Below are 22,545 nucleotides of genomic sequence, written 5' to 3'. Positions count from 1 at the left end.
AATAATACTAATATTCGCATTTTGAAATTCCAGGGGGGGGGGCAAGTGCGCCCCCCCCCCCCTTGTCCCCCCGTGCGGGCGCCCATGTACACAGCCCGCACCGCCCGACTGATATTGACTACAAGCTATGGCGCTTTTTAAAGAGTATAGGCGCCCTGTTTTAATTTTGTTCATTTTTTGGTTAGTTCGCGTGAGGTGCGGAAATGTTTACGTCTAGTGTTTTATGGCGAATATTAATATTAAATTATCATATTCATAAAATAAAGACCTGTCTTAGTGTGGTGGTAATTTTTTTTTTAATTCTGCATAAATATGTTTTTTTTCCATTAAAGTAGTACGGTTGGACAAGCTTTGGCGCTGGTCTAGAATCCTACCACAGTTCTAAAATCAACGCACAAAATTTGAGTTAGGATGCGGGTTAGCGTTTGGGTGTGGGTGGGTCAAGTATTATTATATTCCTAATTTAATAATAATACTTGACCCACCTTAACCCAAACGCTAACCTGTACCCTAACCCAAATGGTGTTTCGTTGTGGTAGGATTCTAGACCAGCGCCCAAGCTTTTTTAGGTTGACTAGCTTTTGGTCAGCACAAGGCATGTGTGAAGATTTTAGATCTCTAACATGAATGTTAGATTCGAGATGCTAAAAGTTGGGTAGGCCTACTTTGGACGGGCAAAGCCATAAAAATAGCCATTTGTCTTAAAAGAATGGATATGAAGGTTATATACTTGAAATGTTTAATTTTAAGTAAAAGTTAATATTAGATGTGTAAAATATTTTAAATTACAATGTCGCAAAATGAAGAAGAAGAAACTGGCCAAGTTAAAGAGCAGGATTATTTAAATGGTAAGTTGTGTAAATATATAAAAGCTGTGTAAATAGGTAAAAGTTAGCTAAAACAGTCTGGTATACAATTGAGATATAAGGGCACTCGGCCATGCCAAAAAACTTTGTTTTTTGTGAACTTCAACAATGTATATCCAATTTTTTTGTGATTTTACCATTCTTTCAGTTTCTAGTAAAGTTGTATCCTGTTGATTTTATGGAATGTTTTCTGTCTTTAAAAATACACTTTTTTGTATTATTTTTGCCATCTTACATAAACGATATATATACAGTAAGTTATTCTGCATGTGATGACAGACTAGTTCCGTGAGTACTCAGATTTTTTGCGCTTACCCATATGTTTAATGTTTTTAGAATGTTGTAATTATAACATGATTGACTAACATCAATTACAACAAGATAAATGCCATATAATTTTTGCATTTTGCTCCAACTCTTTATGTGATTTCTCTTTCGCCTTACAGCTCCGGAGTCGATAACCTCGACAGCATGTTTGTCATTCCCCAAAATAAAAAATTCTACATTGATTTAAACATGTTGCTCGGAAGTTTTTTAAATTATCCTACTGATGTGTAACTGACAAATACAGAATTGCTTTGAGTATTTTAGTTAAAATATCAAAGGGGTGCCTGCAGGGGCGTATCTAGAAATCCACAAAGGGGTCTCCAATTTGTAACTTAGGGAATTGGCATATTCCATCTAACGTTAATGAATAAAAAACATCAAAATATGTTGATGGTAATGATGTCCTAAATAGGAAAAAAATTAATTAGAAACAAAATATGTGTAATTGAGTTTGGTAAATTCGTAATTCCAATATGAGAAGTTCACTAAATTGCAAGTACTTCTTTCGCCACCTGCAATCAAAAAACGATTTTTTTGGCATCTTAGTATGCCACAGTTATCCCAACTTCTGCATGGAGCTTTTAGCCAAGTCAGGTAAAATACAAGTTTTGGTTGAGGGAAAATAAATTGTGTTAATTGCACACTAATCAAATATGAATAATATATATGCTAGAGAATAATTTTCGGTAAATATTATTACCTAAAATCCATACATCAAAATTAGTATATTTCCCAAAATATCCAACTAAAAAGTGCCCAAATAGCCTCCATGGAGGCCCCTTTTTGGTTTCATTTTTTTTAGTCTGTTAATACCAAAGTGCTTATTCACAAAAGCGGCGTAACAGAAAGACTGCCTAATCACTGCTTAGCTTACCATTAAACCAAGGGTCTCAAACTCAAATTGCTCTTGAGGGCCAAATGAGGACGTGTCAAATGCCCAAGGGCCGCAATTCACAATAATTAGAACACAATAGAATATAAACACATGTAGGCTGATTTTAGGCCATAGTTATTTGTTCTGGCTGCTTTACTGGCAGCGTTTTTCAAGGACACGGATCTCGATATTAGGCTTCAAATTGTCAGCAAAAACAAATCTTAGAGTTGCTTGCAGATGTGGACTGCCTAATATTGGCAAAGAAAATTCTTTGTTTGCAAAATGCTGGTTTAACTTTTTATTTTTTTACTTTACCCTGGTAAGCATATTATTTATCGCGGTGCATTGTTTTGAAGTGCAAACCCTTGTTATACTTCTTCATAACAGCGATCTTCTGCCAGCAAATAAGGCAATAACTAGTACCTCTGACCGCGGTAACAAAATATAACTCCTCCCACTTATCTTGAAAAACTTTTCTTTCGTCTGTGATTTTTCTCATTTTTGAAGCAAAAGACAAGTGTAATTTAGCTTTTTAAGCTATAGAAATTTATTTCAATACTAGGGTAAAACAATCAAAGCCTACAACTCGACAATTAATTTATACATTATGAGATGACCAATTACACTAACACATAACTGACACACTTTCCAGCGTTATTGTGACAACTGTACAGAGTTGAATAGGCAATGTGACGTAATAGTAGATCTTTTACCGCATAAATGGTAGTGTTTGAAAGTGATATGACAGTGAAGTTTGGTGAGTATAGTTTCATTTTTTTGAAGCAATTTTAAAGTGAATTTTAACTTTCAAATCTGATAAAAAAAGATATGTAGCACTTAAATATTGTTAAATACTTGGAAATCCAAAATTTCTACATGGGCCGCACAAAATGTTCTTGCGGGCGGCGTGTTTGAGACCCTTGCATTAAACAGACCATCTTGTCTAACTTGTAAATTATATAAAAACTTGTTGCCAAACTCAAAAAATATAATAATTTCGCAAACTACTGTTTTTATCCCAAATATTTAATCTGTTATTATTTTTGGCTTGGTTTGTCCATCGTTTTCGTTCAAGGGAGAGACTGAGCAATATGCACGAGAGACCGAGATTAACTTCACCCAGCCATATAAATGAGTCTCTTTATTTTAAGTATTGTGCTCGTTTAAGCTGCGGTTTTAGCAGTAAGCAATATTAACTTTTAAACGAATATTAACATATTTTTCTTACTTTGACAACTTTGATTAAAATGAGATATCGCCCTCGCAGCTTTTCTGTTTATAATGACATAAATTCAGGCAGCTCATTGAATCCATGTAAAACACAACAACATTTTTGGGACACAACAAAACAGCCAGGGTGTAGCGTGGAGTCTAGACAACCCTTTGAAATCTAATTAAACAATGATCACAAAACTAAAACCAGAATTGCTGTGATGTTGCATTGGAAACATTGCACCTGGCGTGGAAAAAGTTGTGAAACGAAATACTCGCATGAACCACCTTGTTTCAACAACTAAGCTCAGATAGGTCGTAGAGATGCACATATGAGTTGAATAATTAGTAGCTTAAAACCTTGCCAATGACAAAATCACGGTTGAGAACCACTGTTATAAAGTGTTACTTATATTCAGGGGTCGTATCCAGAAAATCAAAAATGGGGGGTTCCAAATTATCAACTTAGGGTATTCCCCTACTTTCCGTCTGAAGTTTATGAATAATGACGTCATAAAATAGTGATTATAATGAAGTTATAAAAAATAATCAGACACAGCCAATTAATGTCCAGCAAAGCAAACCTTTAAGACTCAAAGCGAACACGCCAGTCAAGACCACTTAGTGTGCAATTGTTAACTTCAGGCGGAAAAACTAAACCAAGACAACGTTAAAATGTGTGTGTTTAAATTTGATAGAATCATGTTTCGACTATCAGCAGAGCAGTTTTCTAATTTCCATGTACGGGACTAGCTAAAGCAGTGTGCAAAGTCAGCTAACATACAAGCTGCGGTTAAGAAAAAAATAAGTTGTGTCAAAAACACTAAACACGTGGTCTCAGGAAATGCTTATAGAGAATGATTTTGCGGTAACTATCATTACATAAAAAGGCGGCTTTGAAAAGTCAAGTTAGACCACCTTTCAAGAGAATCGGCTTAAGTCAAATCGTTGTTACACCAACATCAGATATTAGCGCAGACAACGAAAAGTAGCAAAAAGGGGAAGAAGCCTAACGTTGTCAATTGTTGCGTACACCCTTGCTAATCAGTCAACCTGAATGAGTAAACAAAAAACATCGTTTTACGCTCGAGTTGGGTTTCGCATTAGCTTAAGATGCATGACCTAAGTACATTAACAACACTTCTGTTTTAGACAGTGAGTTAAACCTTGACAAAAACGAACAAAAAATGATAATATCACTTACAAAAAAAAAGGGGGGGGGGGTCCGAACCCCCAAAACCCTACCGTAGTATTCTGCTCTTTTTTTAAAAAGTTGTTTTAGATCTTTTTTATAGCTTTGAAAAACTGATAGGCAATGTTTGTATTTTTTAAGGACTATTAAATAGTACCTGAAGTACCCCGTTTTTACTTAACCAAAGTTTTAAAAAAGTGCCCAAATTAGTTTTATCCGGGCTACATACAGACAAAAAAGGCCCAAATTAGTTTTATCTTAGCCACGTACGTACAAAAATGGCCAAAATCAATTTTATCAGAGCAACATACGGACAAAAAAGGGCCCGAATTCGTTTTATCGGGGTAACGTTCAGACAAAAAGGGTCACAAACTAGTTTTATCCAAGCCATGTATGACCAAAAAAGTGCTCTCCAGCGCGTATTGCTCAGTCTCTTCCTTGCAACAAACATCTGTCCGCCAGACAAACCAAAAATGATAATAGATTATATTTAGAAGTTAATAAAAACAGAAGTAGTTTGTAAAATAATTATAATTTTTGCATTTGGCAACAAGTTTGATAGAATTTACAAGATGCTCTGCTCAATAGGAAGTATGCTAAGCAGTGATTAGGTGGCCTGTCATGTCGCTTCAGGTGAATCTATGTGCGCAGGTGTTACCAGACTAACACCAAAGAACGGAAAAAGTATTCCGCTAGGCCTATTTTGGCAATTTGTGCACTGATTTTCGGCTCTTGCGCAAAATTTTGGGCACCTGCACATGGTAAAATTAGAAGAAACACTGGTTTAGAATACACAAAACGAACAAAAATCGCACTGCACTCGCTTTTAAAAACGATAGTCAGGCAGGGGCCATCAATCAGCACTCGCCTGACGAAATAACACTCCAAAAATGTTGGCTTGCCATCTGCAAATTTCTGTCAGTCATTTATTATGTTAACGTTAATATGTCTTGTAGTTTCTATACTTAAACAGTAATGACCCATAAAGCAGTTTACGCTTAAAACAATGTAAGCAACTGGTTCGTCGCACAATGTTTTCGATTCGTATCTAAAATTAATTGCCATATAAAATATTCACAGACAGTTATATTTTAAGCTTTGGCTTGGTTGACCGCTATGAACTTTAAGAGATCGCAACAGCATACTTTTTTAGACTAATTGCTAATTATCAGCTGTTGACATTTTCATTCAAACTTATTGAAAAAAGCAGCAATTTTCTAATACAAACAATTCAATAAATACAGAAAAGTAAAATTCTTATCACTGGGTACATCGTAGGTTGAATGACATTTTCCAAAGGCATTAACAACTGGGTTAAACAATTAGAAATTAACAATGTTTAAGTTAAACAATAAAATTATCCATTTGCCACTGCAGCAATGACGTCTTGATGTTGTCGGTAATGGATTATTTAAAAACGGGATCAAGAGTCATTATTACGATCATAGCTTCGAACGTGACCTACGATTAAGCTTATTATTTCTGTAGTGTAAAATGTATTTGTGCCTTAGTGTTTATGTAAATATCTGTCGCTAAGTAGTATTTTGCATGGTAATGGTGCCTAATACAAGTTGTTGTACACAAACTAATTAAATTTCTCGCCAGTCCGGCGATTAGGTGTCAATCAGCACTCACCAGAGCGATTTTCAACCCTGTATGTTCTGAGATTTATAATTACCGAACATGTATAGCGTCAGGTTTGTAGAGCTCTTCTGGCAAATGTAATTTTTATTCCGACGTTTCGACGTCCTATACAGGTCGTCTTCATCAGGGTAAATAACACTGAATGCGACTAGTACAGTGCACGATAAACAAAGGAAAAAAAGGAAAAAAGACGTGATGCTTTCAGCGTGCTACAGGCACCTGCTTAAAGATTAGAGGCCCAATCATTCGTTATCGCGTGTTGTTTTCGTTGCGTTGTAACGTGCTTGCGTTCCATTCTTTTTTCCATTTTTTCCTTTGTTTATCGTGCACTGTACTAGTCGCATTCAGTGTTATTTACCCTGATGAAGACGACCTGTATAGGACGTCGAAACGTCGGAATAAAAATTACATTTGCCAGAAGAGCTCTACAAACCTGATATTATGCCTGGCAGCAATAGCTTATATATGTATAGCGTCACCTAGTGTAATTTTATACGTAAAAACTGTTTTGGTATTTCAAAATACATTTTCACACATTCTTTAGCCCCCTGAACAATCCGTAACATTACTTTTTGGTTACATGTGAATTGCAACATTTATCTTTTCAGTCATGGTCTATCCATGATCATAAAATAAATAACTTGTAGTATGCCAGTCAATTCAATGTAGCTTCCACACAGACCTTATCCTTATAAGGTGAATTTGTCTTATTGTGGGAAAGCATAAAGTTAACCCGTTTCAGACACAATCAGTGGCAAACAGTCACGAACGACCAGCACCATTGTTGTTTCACAATAGGCTACACTTTAATACACACACAAAGAAAATATTGTTACCAAAGGTATGTAAGGTTCCAAATAAAGACTCAAATTTGCAGTATGTTTAAACAAACAACATTTAGACAGAAGGAGCAAAATATCAAGTTTTTTTTTACATTTTGCACAGTAAGCAATTTATATTTCAAAAAGGTTGCAGGTTTTTCCGATGTTTACAGTAACGCAGTGAACCAATTTAAAGTCATCACATTTGCGAAGTTAGGACTTTTATGCTCAGTGTTTTCAAAACAGTGTGGAGTTATAAAGCTTACTGAGTAAATTTGCAGAATAGTTTGAAAAAAATTGTGCCTTTCTATGATAGAAAGACGGAGCAACGAAATTGCATCTCAAGCAAGCTTCGCCTCAATACTCTTCAAAATAGTCATACCAAAAACGGCCCTGGGTTAAAAGTTAATTTGCTTCTTACAGTACAGTATGTTTGCCCCCACAACATTTACAGATTTTTATTCTGTAGTACTCCATTTGGTACCGGGATTACGTGTTTGCTTAAATATCACATGAGTCAAACATATACTGCTATCACACGAGTCATTTACTAAACATACTTCGATTAAACCATGAGGAAACATACTAAAGTATCATACAACAAACCTTCCCAAGAATGATTTGATGGTGATTGAGGCCAAAGCCTAATAGCTTCTTACAATGTGTTTAACCACACCAAATTTAGGCAAACTTTGCCAAAATATTGCGTTTATTGTAGCAGTTTAACAGTAGGCTATTTTATTTTCAATGGCGATTTTTCTTATGTTTGACACAGTTTAGCATTGGGATTATATATTTGCTTGATTATCATACTATCGTGCAAGTCTAAACACTTGCTGCTACAACCTAAGTTTTACGTCTGAGAGTATTTCCAAACAACAAATGTCACATGCTTTTGTTACCTTAAAGATCTATGACATGCTTTTTTAAGTGTTGTGTGTCAATTATGTGAAAAAATTGGAAACTTTGGTGACATAAAAAGGATACTATGGTTATTCATTTAAAAACCTTGTAAAATAGTGATCATGTGGGCTACACAGAAGACAATTGTAGGGTAATTTATTTTTTGCTCGCACATTTTTATGAAAAAATAAGTGTACAGGTGGACGAAATTTTGCGCAAAAAATGCACTTGGGGGGTTCATAATCTAATAATTTTTGTATTAAAGTTAATTATGCCAATTATGTTGCTTTATAGGCAGGGGCGTATCCAGAAATTTGAAAAGGGGGGGTTTGAAAAGGGGGAAATTTTCAACTTGGGGAATTCCCCGCTTTTTCTGACGTTAATGACGTCATAAAATAGCGATTGTGATAACATAAATAATACCGCTTAGTGCGCAATCGTTAACTTCAGGAGTAAATTGAAAACAAGACCGTGAAATATGTGTAATTGATTTTGGTAGATCCATGTAGGGGACTAGGCTAAATTACAAGCACGTCTTTGGCCACCTGCAATACTAAACGTAGATCGTTTTCCCTGGTGTTATTCGACTAGCACAACATAAAAACACCTCTTAAATAGTTGTAAAATCAGTGTTGTTAACCTTTTTAAGAGAGGGCACACCTGGCGAGCGCGATTTTTTTTGGTATAACGGCATTTCTTTTAAATTTATTGCAAGTTTTATCACATTGCCGAAACTAAAAAATATGTCCAATATTTTTGAATACGTTTTTCATTTGTCCGCGACGCACTTGGCAGCCCTCCACGGCGCAACGGTAAAGCAGCGTAGTTCAAAAGACAGCATTAAAATGTAAACAAAACGGACGTTAAAAAGTCATTCGCACGAATCGCGAAAATTTTTCGCTCTTACGTAGTCAAAATAGTCGAAAATTATATGAAATGGCAAACTGCGAGAAACATCAGCACCGCCTAACTCGACGTTATAAGCGAGAAAAAGGCGGAGACCGCTTGATTTATTGTTGTTAATTGTCAAATAAGGAAATGCGAGAGAAAAAATATCCTGCGTTTACGGTCGACCAAACAAGAAATGATTTTGGTTTCGCATTAGCTTAAGACGCGTGAGTCGTGACCCAATTACATTGAAAAACACGCAGCTTTGGACGGTGAGTTTAAACGCTGACAAAAACGAACAAAAAACGATATTGTCACATACGAAAAGGGGGGTATCCGAACCCCCAACCCCCCCCTGGATACGCCACTGTCTATAGGTGTTATTGTATGTTCCTTACTATGATTTTATTGGTAGTAGTAGTTCATTTTAAGTTAATGTATTAAATAGTTTTACACTGATTTACAAATTATACAAATGCAAAATATTGTCATTGCTAATTTTTTATACAGTAATAAATGTAATATGTTAAATTTTGTAGTTTAAAAATTTGTAAAAGGACAATTCACTTTTCAATACAATATTTGTATCAATCCATGGTTTTATGTTTAGCTATGCCCAATCAACAGTTTGATGAAGCTGTAACAGCCATGCAAACCAGCATTCAAAATCAGGTAAACTAGGTATTGTATAATTCTAAATATGGAAATCCGGTTCCACTGTGTAACAACAAATTGTAATAAAGTAAATAGGGTTGAATTCCATTGCTACTGGTACAGTGGTGGCACCATATGTCATAGATTTAAAAAAAAATTCATATGTAGAATCTCCGTGCAATTCTAAGAAAAGTGATGTCAATTTTACCGAAATCTGTCAAGTACTTTTTGAGATATCAGCAATTGAAAATTGACCCTTTTTAGGCATTTTCGTGATAGCTCATGCATAGAAATTAACTGCAAATTTTGTTTGACGTATTATGAAGGTGTTTTAAATGATAACTTCCAAAAATAAAATGCATATCAGTTCTTCAAAGTAAGGAGATTCTGAAAATATATATTGTTGTTTGATTTTGTATCACTACAGGCCACCAAGTGACTAGTTTCACACATGACTATTTGTCATCAGTCATGCATGACAAAACTTTGATCGCTTATAGCGAAAAATACTCTACTTCGATTTTTCTGTAACTTAGCTTAAATGAAAGGTAATTTTGTTGGCTTTCTACCCTCTAAATATGAAGTGGGATATTTGAGTAGAAATGACAAAATTTGTTTGCTTTGTAATACAATGCGGAAAAGCTTTATGACGCACTATTATATTGTATAACTATGAAGGATGGTTGTGTGGTGCTTCAAGAAACAAGAAACTTAAAGAAATCTGCTGGTACAAAAATGCACACCAAAAGCCAATACATAGACCAATAATTTTAATCAATTTATGGAGAAAATTGCCATTAATTTTAATGTTTTGCCGCTAAAACACTTTATGCACAGTCCGTGCACAATAATCCATATCCTTTTTTTTATTATTTTTTTTTTCTATAATATCTTGGGATTCTACTTTGAACATATTTTGCTTCATCTTGGGGTGCACCGTATACACCAGTTGAAGAGCACTGCTTTGGATGACTTTTCTTGTTACTACCTACGCTGGTCAGTGTTTTTTTCCTTTGGCCGATATGAAGATTAAACCTTTTTGGCGAAACCCTTGAATGCTGAAATGCTCACTATATAGAAAAAAATGTTTAGCCAAGGACCTTCATATAGTTAAACATATTACCTACCTTCTGTACCCTATTTTACTTTAACAAAATTTTTAAGTGTCCAAACTAGGTTTATTCAAGCTACGTACAAATAGAAAAAATGGTCTCTTCTAAAAGACACTTTAAAGCTCATTATTATCTGCCTTTGACATTCTTGTCAATAGATTTTCATTTAACCTTGTTCGTCTGATTCCCTCCCCCAACAAAACTTTGGGGCTACAAAATAAAAAAATTAGGTACGCTTCGCATTTCACATAAAATAAAGCAGTTGCGCTTCATTTAATTTTATTGTTACGAATTGTTTTTTCGTAAAGCAAGTTCATGCTTGATCCTGCATTAAACGACAAACTGTGCTCACAAAAAAGACCAATGTGCTGTCTTTCATCGTACCATAAACTTCCCTATACACATCTATTTATTCATTACAAAATTGACCGGATGTTTAAATAAATCTTGCTTAAAAAGACGCGCAGTGTTGGTTAATTTTTTCATGATGGCATGCCTGCAGACCAGGGAATATTTTCTATTTGAGAAACACAAAATTTTGTTGCAGGAGGATCAAATAGAGATCTTGACACTATAAAACAAGTTAGCGTCAGACGCCTTTCATTAATCCAGGAGTTGTGCGCAAATGTGCCACTGAGGTCAAATTTAAAGAAAAGGTGACAATGCACAGAAAGTGGAAAACATTAGGGTTATTTGGTTTAAAATGAAAACTTTAATTAGAGTGGGACGTGAGTCACATGATGCATTGAGCACAATCAAAAACGAAATCAAAACAAAACTCCTTAAAATAACATTATTCTAACGAATGTTTAAATAATATATTATCCGGGATGTTATAAGACACTGTAAGAGGGACGTTAAATAGTTGATTATAGTTAAAAAACAGAAAACATATTTCCATTTACCCAAAAATAATGTTTTAAGGAAATTTAAGGTCAGCTTTAAATTGTGTGTAGCATAACTATTTTGCACTGTAAATAGAGTTAGCTCCACCAGGCAACATATTAATAGATAGAAATCGCTCTTCTGGTGTAAACAAAGTATAAACTGCTGTTTCGGCAGCAGATACCAGTTGACCCTATCAGAGTTAATAATTAAAACGAGATTGTGTTAGCCAGTTTATATACAAAAAAGTAAACAATAAAAAGACTATAAATAAAATAATAATTCTAGACGTTGCTGAAGCTAAAGTATGCGATAAGCTGTGACAACGAGCGTTTATCAGTCATGACGTAAGCAACAACGAAGAGTAGATAGCCGGAAACTCAAATCCATTTTGTTTATGGTGTTACGACATTTGGCAATCCAGAATGATTTAATGAACTGTCTCTTTTTTTTCTCTGAGTTTTTCTCTTTGTTTCCTTTCATACCAGGAAACTTGAACATATGCATGATATCTGCCACCAAAGGGCATCCCCGTCAGCTCTGGCAAAGCATGCGGTTGAACTTCGACACGGAATTGATTGGGATAATTGTAAAATTCTAGACTGGGAATCTCCATTTAATCCTTTTTGTTTCTCCATATATTCATCATTTTTAGTTTTCCATATATTTATGTATTTCATTTGCTTGTCGCATATAGTATCTTCAAGCTGGGACTGCAGGATGCCACAAGCTTACAAGGCATATATGATATTTTCACCCGATCCATCAGAAATTAGTGCAGTTCTAAGCGAAAAGGTCTAAAACTATTAGTGCATTCAAAGTAGGGTTGGGCATTTGACCGGTCAAATAAAATCCGGTCAATTGACCAGTCAAATACTCGTCAAATAGGTCAAATATTGGTCAAATACTATACACACTTTCAAAATGCAATTGAAGGTAAAAATCAACCTTGATTTTTACTTTAAATAAAATATATGAACGTTTTAGCTCAAGTACAATGGTTTTTAAAACTAAAACAATTATTTTTTAAACATTAATAATAATTTTACCACTACTTCAACCACTAAGTTAAGCCAACAAGTTTATTAACGAAATTTAACAAGTAAATGTATCAGTACACAAAACATTTTTACACCTCATCTGAACTTTTGTCACTATCTGAATTTCCGAAGTCATTACCAGTATCTGAATCAGGATCCACTGGAGACAAAGGATTCGGTTCTTCAAAATTCCCAAGTAGCCTGAGATTGTGGTATACCCCAACCAGTTTGCCAACCGTTGATGTTTTAAGTCTGTTGCGATTTTTTGTGTGGATATTTCCCCAGACAGACCAGTTGCGTTCAGCACAAGCAGAAGAGCTTGCAAGTGAAAGTAGTATTTCCGCTACTTTACTCAAAATACAAGAAGGGGCAAGGCCTTTCCACCATGAGCTAGGTTTAAGGCGGTTTGCTTTGACTGATGAAATTGCATTCCACAATATTTTTCTGGCAAATATGCCACTTTTAGCTCTAAAATTTCCAATTTGTGCAATTACTTCCATCATTGCATGAGCTTCCTTTAAAATTTGCAGTAGAGGTAATCACATCACATGCTTCATCAAACTCTTCATCTGTAAGCTCCTGGCCTTGAAATCTCGGGTCAAGTAAGTATGCCGCATTGTGTGTCGGCGTCACTACTTGATTTTTACGGAACAAAATTCTTGCCTTTACATTTTCCTCTTCTAAGCATCTTAATGGGCTGGAATGTACAGGCCCGTCAATGTGTTTTTGGATAGTTGAAAACTCTTGTCTAACATCAGACAATGTAGTCACATCACTTTCTAGTTTGTAAATAGAATCAGCAATTGGCTTAATAAAATCTAAAAGTTTTGCATTTTTGGTCCAAAATGCATCATTGTCTAAAATATTATTCCGTATATCTTTGGGACATGCACTTGATACTTCATCTTCTACAATTGCAGATTGCAGGGCCTTTTTACAGGTTTGCAGATTTTGAATGCAGGTTATCATAGACGCCCAACGTGTGTTACAAATTCTACTGAGTGTGGAAGAAATTGAGTGCTGCATTAACTGTCGTTTGAAGATTGCTGCTGGAACTTGCTTGTTTTTGAAAAATCTTACAATTTTATTGACACTTGAAGTATGGGATGACACTGTTGTAAAATTTTCGAGATCTTGTATAAAAAGTTGTAAAGTGTGTGCAGAACATCCATAACATTGGATATGTGGAATCTCTTCCTTTATTATGTGCCAAGCAGCTTTCATGTTTGCAGCATTGTCTGTTAGAACCAATCTCATGTATAACATTTTGGAATTGATCTGCAATATATGCTGCTGTATGGCGATGTTCTGTAGTGTTTTGGAAAGAGTAAAAGATTGGGTTAGGTGTTGTAACCATGAAATTAATTATTCCCTCATTGCGCATGTTACTCCAGCCATCTGATACAATTGAGACAAATGCAGCTTCATGCAAAATATCCTGAACCTTTTTCTTTATTTCGTCTGCTTCCTCATCTAAAAACAGCTTGCGCGATGGCAAACTATATACTGGTCTTAGCTTTTCAAAAAACTCCTTTACATATGGATTTTCCACAATGTGAAATGGCATGTTACTTGCATACACTGCCCTTGCAAATGATTGGTCTAAATGCTGTTTTGATAGTGGTGTCATTCGGTCTACAAATCCTTTAATACTACTTTGATATGAAGCTGCAGATGCAGAAGACACTGACATCTTATCACTTTCTTCTTCTTCAAATAAATTTACACTTATTTCATTGCTGCTAGTACTGGCTATATCTTGTGTAGATCCTGGCTTTCCTGTTTGAAGTTGCATAATGGTTCCTTCACACTAGTTGGACAGGAACTGCATTGTGACAGTAAATGTTTTACCATCCTGTCCACATGGGTTACATACTCTTTAGCACAAAACCTACACTGTGCTTAAACTTTGCTGCCCCTTTTAATTGTGTTGTAAAATTTCCAAATAAAGGTCTTTGGCTTACCCATAACTTTAGCAATGACAAATTCTGTACAGATAAAAAAACATTAATGCTCAGTATAATCAATAAGTTACAAGCATATTTCCTGTTAAAATTTACTCCTAAGCTACTGACAAAAGATGACTACACTACAAAGCTGTAAATCAAATCTGAAACTGCAAAACCAAGTATTCTATTACTTTCCTTCTATTCCTTTTATGACAAACACAATTCACCACCATTGTGATGTCACAGCAAAAGAAAGCCAGTGAATTTACACTGTATGGTGCAACTCATACTAGTAAACAGACTGGAAGACTCAAAAATATGAAATGCATTTATTCTACTCTAAACAAAATAAAATCACTTTTGCTATTACAAACACTTTGTTATTACCACAAAACTTGTGTTTGCATTAGGTAAACACTACCATTTTATATTTAAATTCTTTAAAAAAGTTACACTTGGGATTATTAAAAACTTCACAAAACAACCGCCGATAAAATTTACAACATTTGCTTCCGAAATGAGTATTTGACCGGTTAAATAAAGTGTGGTCAATTGACCGTATTTGACCAGTCAATTGACAGGCTTGCCAACCCTAATTCAAAGGATCAAAAAGTCAGACTTTTAGACTTTAAGATCTTGGACAATGCACTAATTTGACTTAACAAACGTTCATAAGAATTAAGTTTAATAATACTTGACCCACCCTAACCCAAACACTAACCAGCACCATAACCCAAATAATGTACTTTGATTTAATAATTACATAAATGCTTGGGTCCCCCAATACCTCACTTTGTGACATCGAGAAACTATCTTGCCCACCTGAGTTAGGGCTTTTTTTCCAGCGTTCAAATAATTATTAAATTAATGCACATTATTTGGGTTATGATTCAGGTTAGCGTTTGGGTTCCGGTGGATCAAGTGTTATTTAATCTCACATGTTTTGTTATCTTGAGAATTTTCAGCAAATACTTTCAATTTATGTATGCCGGAAGTTTACTCCAAATTATTGCATTGGCACAACCTCAAGGTCTAAAAGTCAGACTTTTCTGCCCTTGGATGCCCTAATTGTTGTATACCTTTTTGCTTAGAACTGCACTAATTTCTAACAGATCAGGTGACATTTTAATGAGAAAACTGTGGATTATGCCCTTATCAGCAATCTTATTTCCATGCAGAAAAGCAAAAAAACAAAATTGCTTTGAAGCTTCTACAAGCCTCTCTTCCTGTCCAATTCTAATATGGCATACCTGTATATCAAGAAATTGTTATTATGAAAACCAGACTGGCCGACATAGTCGGGCCAAAACTTTGGCTCATTTTTGGTGATCTTGGGGTAGCAGCTAAGGCAACTTATTTTGAAGCGGTAAATGACACAGCAGAGAGGGTTGTCAAGCTGTATTCTGAAAATCTGCTATTCTAGTGAACAATCCATTTGCAACTAGTTGAACAACACATAAAAACATCCCGATTCCAGAAAACATCCCACTCCAGTGCCATAAAGCATGTTTGCAAAATTCCATCAATTTTGTGACATACATAGATACATATATATAAACTTGTGTATCACCTATTTTACCTGGCAAAGTAATTAATTTTTTTTTTACAAATTGCTTTTTACAGATTGCTGCTACTAGTGACCTTATAAGTGACAAACTGGATGTACAAGTTTTAGTTGAGGATTACAGTGAAGAAAACCACAACTTCATTGATAAACTGAAGGTACATATTACCATTTTAGTGACATGTGATGAGGGGTTTAGCACAGTGTTATAGTTTCAAAGAGTAAAACAATTATAGTGAAGGGGTTGTGTTTCTTGGTACTACCATACCTCTGCCAATAAAGTCTCACTAGATACTTTTTAGCTATTTTTAAAAATCAACAAAAAACTGTTAAAGGCTCATTAAAGTAAAAAATTTTGGAAAATATTTTGCAGCGTAGATAGGTGATGCGTAAAAACAAGAATAGTAAACAATGAGAAATAAATTAAAAACTATTTGATTACTGAGGAAATGTCATTTAATTGTATATATTACTGAAAATGTTTTTTCTGCTCAAATGTCCGTTAATATTTTGTTTTTAGTTATGCATATTTTTTAAAGGAATTAAATTCACGCTACAGTCATGTAAGAAAAACAAGAGGTGATGGAAATTGTTTCTTTCGTGCATTTGGATTTGGTTACTTAGAGCATATGCTTCAATCTAAAGAAGAATTTTCAAGGTATTTTTTTTCAGACAAATGTGTTGTTGACATTGATTGGTATTTCACATGTTTCAATTAAAAGTTTAAACTGATGTTCAACATTTGTTGTAAACATAGATTCCGACTTTTTCACAGAGAATTTTTTCGGTAAATATGCTGTTAACAAATGCTTGCTGATCTGGTGATTTTAAATTCCAAGTAAAGTATATTTAACTTAGTCTGGCCAAATTTTAGGTGTAATCTGTTTTGCTTTTTTGACAATTGGCTTTTTGAATACAAATGCAAGATTACCTGTCCAACTGGTTTCCTTTTAATGAAGTCCTGTTAAGGATATATTGCTACCGCTAGATAGGAGTAAAATTTAAATATTCACAACGTCACATTAATTTTATTATGTATACTTTTAGATAAAACTGTGGACAAAAATCAGTATCACACATACAAAAAAAAGTCATAAAAGAATTTTGACAAAACAGATATGTACCTTTGGGGGTTTGGAAACGGAAAACGGCGTTTTTAGTCTTTTGTTTAGTCTACCGTAAACGCAGGATATTTTTTCTCTTTCGGTATTCGTTCAGGTTGGTTTATTAACAAGTATGTATGCGATTCCAATTTATTTTTTCCCTATTGATGACGTCATTACAAAATCACTATTTTATGACATCACAACCATCGCTATTTTATGACGCCATTAGTAATTACGTGGAACAAAAAATACGGGAATTCCATAGATTGAAAATTCAACCCCCCCCCTTTTTGGATTTCTGCATACGCCCCTGGGTGTATATATGTAACAAATTAAAGCACAGCTGTCAAAACTTTTTCTAGAGTAGGGTTTAAGGCAGGAGCGGACATTTGGCGGGCCCGATATGGGAAAACAAAGTACTTGGTGGGCCGGATTCCTGAATCGATACATTATTTGTGTTATCCATCTATACAAGGAATAAATCGTATTTTATGCAGGGGCTTATCCAGAAAATCAAAAAGGGGGGGATGGAATTTTATTTTCCGTCTAACGTTCATGCATAATGACGTCATAAATAGTGATTGCAATGACGACATAAATAAATCAGTAACAGACTGACAGCAATTTTGCAATGACGACATAAATAAATAAATCAGTAACAGACTGACAGCAATTTACGTCAGACGCAAATCGAAAACGTGCCACTTAGTGTGTGAAGACCGTGAAATGTGTGATTGATTTTGGTAGAATTGTGTTTCGACTATCAGCAACACAGATTCCCAACTTACATGTACGGGACTGCACTAAATTACAAGCACATGTTTCGCCACCAGCAATACTAAACGAGGATCGTTTTTCCTGGGTGTTATTATTCCACGATTAGCGCAGTCGGCTAAAAATAGAACAGTCGGCTAAAATACAAGCTGCTGTTGAGAGAAAATAAGTTGTGTCAATTGCACACTAAACACGTGGTCTTAGGATATGCGTATAGAGAATATTTTTGCGATAGGTATCATTACATAAAAAAGGCAACTCTGAACAGTCAAAGTTAGACCATCTTTTAAGAGAATCCGCTTCAGTAAAAAAATGCCGTTGTTACACCAACATCGGATATTACCGGAGACAGCGAACAGCGAAAAACATCAAGCCTAACTCGACGTTTTTAGCGGGATAAAAAATAAAAAAGGCTTGACTTGGCGTTGTTATTTGTCGAATATACCCTTGCTAATCAGCCAACCTGAACATATAACGAAAGGCAAAAGAGAAAAAAATCCTGCGTTTACGGTCAACCAAACAAAAGACGAAAAAGGGCGTTTTGCGTTTGATTTTTGTTTCACATTAGAAGACGCGTGACCTAATTGCATTATAAAATATTGCCTCTTCGGACGGTGAGTTGAACCCTAACAAAAACGATAATATCACTTACGAAAAGGGGGGGGGAATTCATTGATTATGGATTCTCTGTTTACCCTTCTTGTTATTGAAATAAAACACGTTCTTTTTTTTGTTGCTTTGGAGATATGCACCCTCTTAACACCCTCTTAACCAGAGCCGCATGCGGCTCCTAACCGTCTTTTTAGCGGATCCCATTAGGATTTTTGTCCTATTTTACTCATATAAATGCAAAAATGTTCGCACTTTGTGAGAATCTGATACATATAATTATGCGTAAAATGTGCAAAACATAAATAATATACATTAATTAAGGTTCAAGAAAAATGCTGAATTATCTTTTCAAAAGCTGATGGAATTGCAATATCCTTCGTTCACAGTGGAAGATTTTTATGAAAATGTGAGTATGACTTTGTCCACTGACATCCATATTTAAAATTACCTAAATATTGCGCATAGCATCAGTTTTCCGTTGATAGTGCTACGCTATGTGGCTTATGCCACTGCTTAAAAGTAGTTATTTGGACATTCATAGCTCTTGATATGTTGCGGTAGTCAGCTGACATAAATTAAGTGATTAGAGAAATTTATTTATATATTTTGTTAACAATTGGTTTGTCGTTACCCCTCAAAATCCATTTATACTAATCTTTGAGTAGCATAATTGCCAAAAATTGCATTTTAGTACGAAAGTCATTTACTTTTAACCCTATATATATATATATATATATATATATATATATATATCTATATCAAACAACTAAACCAGCGGTTCTCAACCAGTGGGCCATGGCTCACTGGTGGGCCATGGAAACTTTTTAGGTGGGTCACAGACCAATTTGAAAATGATTTATTGAAAAATTTAGTTTTATTTGTGTTACTATACCTAATTTCATAGGAATAATGGCTTGTGGAGGAATTGAGAAGGAACTTAAATAAAACCTATATTTATTAATATATGCTCCGCTTTTTTTTGTTCTAAACCTTATTTATAGTTTGTTCTTTCGTAAAAATTTATTGGGCGACAGCATTTTTGTTCAACGAAAATGGGCCACGAAACAAAACAGATTGAGAACCACTGAACTAAACAATAAAACTCGAAGATTAAAAAACGAGTGAAACACAGGATCAAACTTTTTTCAAAGGCATATATATTTTGCCTACACTGGCATCTGGCAGTTTCTGTAAGTAAAGTAAAATTAACATACATTGCCAGGTGATAATAAAATCAATAAACGTTTAAAAAAATGTAAAAGCACTACAGATTGGATAAAAAAAATTAAAACAAAACTATTGCATAATTTAATTGTTTTAAAGTGGCAGATGGCAATTTAATTCTGTCTACCCTGCTTTCAAACTATTAGATAACGATTTTTCAGCGTTTTTACTTTCTGACTCGAATATAAACGTCTGATTTTTTAACCTTTTGTTATTGGTTACAGTTTATGTCTTTAATAAAGTCTGTTGGACACAATTTATCTCTGGAAGACTTAATAACGGTTTTTCGTGATGAGGGTATGTCAAACTACTGCGTGGTTTACTTGCGATTAATTACATCTTGTCAATTGCAAAATCAAGCAGATTTTTATCAAAATTTTCTGGATGATGGAAAAGCATTGGTTGAATTTTGTAAAATGGTAATATTGTTCATCATATAGAACAGGTATGTTAAAAAAATTGACTCTATTTTACCATAAAGGAGGTGGAGCCAATGTACCAAGAAAGTGACCATATTCATATAAGTGCGCTGTCTAGTTTTCTGGAAGCCAACGTTCGAGTTGCCTATATTGACCAGAATGGAGACAAAATTGTTTATCATGATTTTCCTGAAGGATGCCGGCCTTCTTTACATCTACTGTACCGACCAGGACATTATGACATTCTTTATCCGAGATAACATCTGCTAGCCTTTTTGATGACCATTAGAATGCTATGGTAAATCTTTAACGTTTTTCTCCACCATATTTAAATTATTGCGACGTATTATGACAACATACCCGTGAATACAAGGAGATTAATTCGTATGCCTTATAGCTTTTGATTACCTACACTGAAATACGTTAGAAAAACATTTCTCATCGTGGAATTTTAAAACAATTAGACGAAGTAGTTTACAACGCCTCGATTGTTAGAGAAATATAAATCTATGCCATCTCATTGCCGCTTGATCAGAGAGCATTGTACGATTAGCCAAAAGCAACCAGATGGGGCCATAACCAATTTTGAGGGAAGCACAAGCTCTAATAAAAATTCATTTTTTTGTGTAGTGATTATTTGCTCCATTGATATCCGCTTACTTTAAAGTCTGATTTTATGCAGTGCTATGCTTTTCATGAAATACATGTGTAGTTTGATTAAAAATTATTAACCTATAAAATATATAGGTTTATGATTTTGCGATTCGCAAGTTTTTATGCTACTAAACTATTTTCATTATTTGGGCTAATTTTGTTCTACCAGTTTGGGCTACATAATTAGTTAGAACACGTAATTGAAATATTTTCGCTTTTGTATTTTGTTGTTTGGATTATTTTTTTCAGAATATTGATTTAACACGAGGTTTCCGTGCGTATCGGGGTAGGCCTACTGCCATAAAAGTACACATATTTATGTTATTTCTGACATTTAGATAAACCACAAATGTTATTCCTCTTAAAATATTTCTTACATGTTTTGGTGCGACGTTTTAGTATACCTAAAACGTTTTTAAAGATAAATCCTGATATATTTTACAAAAAATAAACTGACATAGGCGAGCTCAAGAAGAAGGCAATTAATACGATACGATACAATTTTATTTGGAGACGAATTTACCAAGATATCGTTGAGGTAGACGATCCAATAGTGTAGCAATGCAATCCGACTTAGTTAACGGCGCAAATGTTTACAATGGTGAAGATGCTGAGTGTGGCACAATTTGTTCGATAATTTAGTCAGGTAGACGGTTTGTGACGTTTTTGCCAGTGTGGGTGCGTATCACAAAGCTATAATATTTATTGCGTAGGCTATAAACCAGGGGTTCCCAAGCTGTGTTACGCGTACCACTAGTGGTACGCGAAGGTTTTTCAGGTGGTACGCGAGTAGATTCCGTTTTTTTCACAAAACCTTAGATTCACAACTTTATATTTTGTTTATCTGGTTTTGATTACATAAAAAAAATTCCCCTGAAGCTCATTCTTACTGTTACTTAACTATTCCTGTTGTTTCGAAACAATGCGATCTTCAAAATACTTGTCGGCAAGGAGCACAGATGCTTTGTAAAGCGTCCAACGCTGTGGGACAGTGGGCGTTAATTACGTCAAATGATTGCTCGCCTCTTGGTACATACAATCTACTGTTTTATAGCTTAAGCCAGTGTTTCTTAAAGTGGTGAATGGTTCACCCCAGGGTGAATAAAATTTTTGCAGGGGTGAACCAACCAAAAGGGGTGAATAAGGGTGAACGAAAGTTCAGGAGCATCCTATAGTCACTAGTAAACAACTTTCTGAAGTAAATCGACTACTGAACTGTTGTCTTTTTGGTGTTTTTTTGCTTATTGTAATACTTGAGTTGGTTTGCACTGAGTGTATAAATTAGGCCTACTGTATATTTCGACAGGTGAGACATGACCACCGTGTTATCTGACTCCACTTAATCGAAACTAAAACAAACTGCCATTGTAATTTAAGGAGCATACTGTCAGGTCGCTTATAGATTTATTGTACATTCACATAATTCAGCATAGTTCGCAAACACGTCTCGCAAGTAAGGCATGCATCTGTTGACTGTAGTGCAGTAGAAAGGACACTTTGACTAACGTTGCATTCAAAGCGAATGCGTTGAGGATTAAAACTGGCCAGTTAACTAGCAGGATGCAGCGCACAGGAAACACGCCAGAAAGACTTTAGCAGACTTTAGCACACGCACAATAAACACAGTACTGTTAATAACAAATACAGACGCTGATTCGCTACACCATCCGCCTTCCCCCAGGAACACAAAAAAAGTTCCTAGCAGTTCGTTGAGCCGCGCTTCTTCTTTAAAATCTTCCCAGGATCCGATCAGAAGTCGACCAACAAACGCAGAACGTCGGACATTTGTGCAATATGGAAACAGCACGTGTTGGGAACCGTGGTG

The 22,545-nt window shown here is 35.0% G+C and overlaps 1 protein-coding gene across 1 annotated transcript; it reads left to right on the top strand.

The window, feature by feature from the left end:
* The first annotated feature begins 539 nt into the window (after positions 1-539).
* On the top strand, positions 540-20,865 carry LOC146138096 (ubiquitin thioesterase otubain-like). The gene is made up of 7 exons (XM_083393577.1): positions 540-848; positions 9,338-9,399; positions 15,991-16,089; positions 16,471-16,589; positions 18,745-18,829; positions 19,872-20,066; positions 20,129-20,865. The coding sequence occupies exons 1-7, from the start codon at positions 791-793 to the stop codon at positions 20,324-20,326; spliced, it is 816 nt and encodes a 271-aa protein (XP_083249703.1). The 5' UTR covers positions 540-790; the 3' UTR covers positions 20,327-20,865.
* The last annotated feature ends 1,680 nt before the right edge of the window (positions 20,866-22,545 follow it).

This window comes from Ascidiella aspersa, chromosome 7 (genome assembly GCF_963924565.1).
Source record: "Ascidiella aspersa chromosome 7, kaAscAspe10.2, whole genome shotgun sequence".
Lineage (NCBI taxonomy): Eukaryota > Metazoa > Chordata > Ascidiacea > Phlebobranchia > Ascidiidae > Ascidiella > Ascidiella aspersa.
Note: the sequence above shows the minus strand (reverse complement) of the source record. Positions and strands in the feature narration are given on the sequence as shown.